This window comes from Octopus bimaculoides, chromosome 19 (genome assembly GCF_001194135.2).
Source record: "Octopus bimaculoides isolate UCB-OBI-ISO-001 chromosome 19, ASM119413v2, whole genome shotgun sequence".
Taxonomy (NCBI): Eukaryota; Metazoa; Mollusca; class Cephalopoda; order Octopoda; family Octopodidae; genus Octopus; species Octopus bimaculoides.
Window position 1 is genome coordinate 31286839 of NC_068999.1, and position 2500 is coordinate 31289338.

Genomic DNA, 2500 nt, shown 5'->3' on the forward strand with positions numbered 1-2500 from the left:
ATATATATATATATATATACAGGGTGCAGTGAATAAATTGTTATCTAAATTATGCAAAAATGAAAATAACACTGACATCTCATTTCAACAGATATATTTACCAGAATTACATAAAAATATCTTGAAATACTAAAGAGTAAATTTAATCAATAAAATCGCCATTGGCTTTAACCATGGCCTTCAGACGACTTCGGAATCTCCTGCAATACTTCTGGATGGTCTTCTTGTTTTATTTGGTGAATGCTACCATAATCCTTGCCTTCAGTTCATCTTTGGTGTTACAAGGAGTTTTGTTGGTCTCTCACTCAACAACACCCCACACATAATAATCAAGGAGGTTGCAGTCTGGGGAGCTAGGTGGCCAGATGTTAGGGGTGATGAAGTCGTGGAAATTGTCTGACAGTCATGACTGGGTTCTCCTGCTTGCATGACATGGTGCAGAGTCTTGTTGCTAAACATAGGGTCTTCCAGCAGCCACCCTCTTGAGCCAGGGCAGCACTACCTCCTCCAGGCACACAATATAGGTCTCTGTGTTGAGTCTGAGATCATGTGGGAAGATGAATGGAGGCATAACGTCACCATCACAAGCAATCACTCCAAACACTATGATGTTGACTGGATGTTTGATTTTTATCACTCTCAGTACATGTTTTTTGAGGACATGACCAACCAATAGTTGTTCTGTGTGTTCACCATCTGATCCTGGCAGCATTTTTTTTCATCTGATAAAAACCAAAGCATGTTCACTTGGAGGGGATGCTTGAGTTTGTTCAAAAGCTTTGTCATACAGTCTTTTCTCTTGTCCTTGATGGCTTGGGATAAACATTGGTCCTTTGTCATCTTGTATAAGGAATACCGAATATCTTCATGCACTACCTGCCTCATTTATAAATTTATAAATGCTGGGATTTATAAATTGACCTTCCTTGGATCTATACGTGCAAATATTTGTATATAAACATGTGACTTTGTATTGGATGGTGTGTACAATTATTTGAACTTATATTTTCCCTATCCATATATTGTGTTGACAAAGGAAAAAAGCTATTTTTTGCTTTAATCCAGAAATTGGAACCATTTCAGGGTTAACATGTGGTCTTTTTTTAAAATTTTCTTTCACTAACCCAATTTCAGCTACATGTATATTTTAGCTGGAGTTTTTGAAGGTATTGGCACTCCAAGCATGCTGGAGAAAGGTTGTTTTCACCTGATCTCCCTTGGTATAATTATATACATATGTATGTTATTATTAATTTAATGTATTAATTGCCTATAAATTTTTATAGCGTGCTGACTAATTGATAAAAATCATTGTGATTTTTATACTTATATTCCTTTGTGAATTAAAATATATATACATATACATATATATATATATATATATATATATATATACACACACACACACATATATATATATATGCATATACATATACATACATACATATATACATATGGGAGAATATACAAATAATAACAACAGACGAGGACAGGTGGTGTAAATAACAAAAGTATATATTAGTATGACGCTCGGGAATACGGAAAGTCTTTGACGTTTTGAGCTACGCTCTTCAACAGAAAGAATACGGAGACAAGGAGAAAAACACGGAGAAAAATAATTGAATAGTGTTCAGTCAACGGTCAATCATAATATATATATATATATATATGAGAGAGAGAAAGAGAAAGAGAGAGAGGCAGATAGAGTTTCTGTTTTATTATTGTCAAATTTAATTTCATTTGAACTTGACTAAAACACTAGTCAAGATTAATACAATAAATGTTATGAATATTAGTTGTTAATTTATTTGTGTTGCTGTATTTTAGAATATTAAGTCTAAGTCTAAGAGACACAATGAGATACACATCTCGAAAGGCATGAAGGCTGAACAAATAGATAGTTACTCACATTCCAGATATTAGTAAACCCAACTTGTCTGTCTTTGTGATTGACTGTGTTGCATAACACTCGCCTTGGTACAGAGTCATTAGAGTGCAGTAATCTGCATGTGTTAGTTTCTTGAACAGTGATCTGGAACAGAAGAAAGACAGGAGAAAAGGATTCAAGTATGTAAAAACAAAATCATTACACTGGCTTCTATACAATGATCTCTTCACTAACCTTCTGACCTCTTTACACTGACGCTTACAAAGGCCCTATGATCTCTATAAACAGACCTCTTCCTAAAACTTCTTGAACAAATAAATTTTTGAGATGAGTTGTTATCAGAATAATTTGTTTTTTGGGGCTATTGACATCCTATTTAAAGTGTTTACATACATATACATATATACATGTGCACGTGTGGTGTGTCTGTATGTGTGTGCATATACATATATACATGTGTGTGTGTGTGTGTGTGTGTGTGTGTGATATTTGGTCACCTGCACATTGCTGGAACAATTGCAAACTGTGGAATAAATATGATAGCATATCCTCCATTATTCACTTAAAAAAAAATTTTTTTTTTATAGTTTCAGCTGAGAGCTGCGGCCATGC

At 34.2% G+C, this 2500-nt stretch overlaps 1 protein-coding gene across 3 annotated transcripts in view; it reads right to left on the reverse strand.

Moving 5' to 3' along the window:
• The window catches only part of LOC106867429 (popeye domain-containing protein 3), a 135919-nt gene that overhangs the window by 36760 nt on the left and 96659 nt on the right, over positions 1–2500 (reverse strand). For all 3 annotated transcript variants that reach the window (XM_014912322.2, XM_014912315.2, XM_014912308.2), the window contains exon 4: positions 1910–2032. In XM_014912322.2, coding sequence (XP_014767808.1) covers positions 1910–2032 — 123 coding nt within the window. The remainder of the gene's footprint in view (positions 1–1909; positions 2033–2500) is intronic.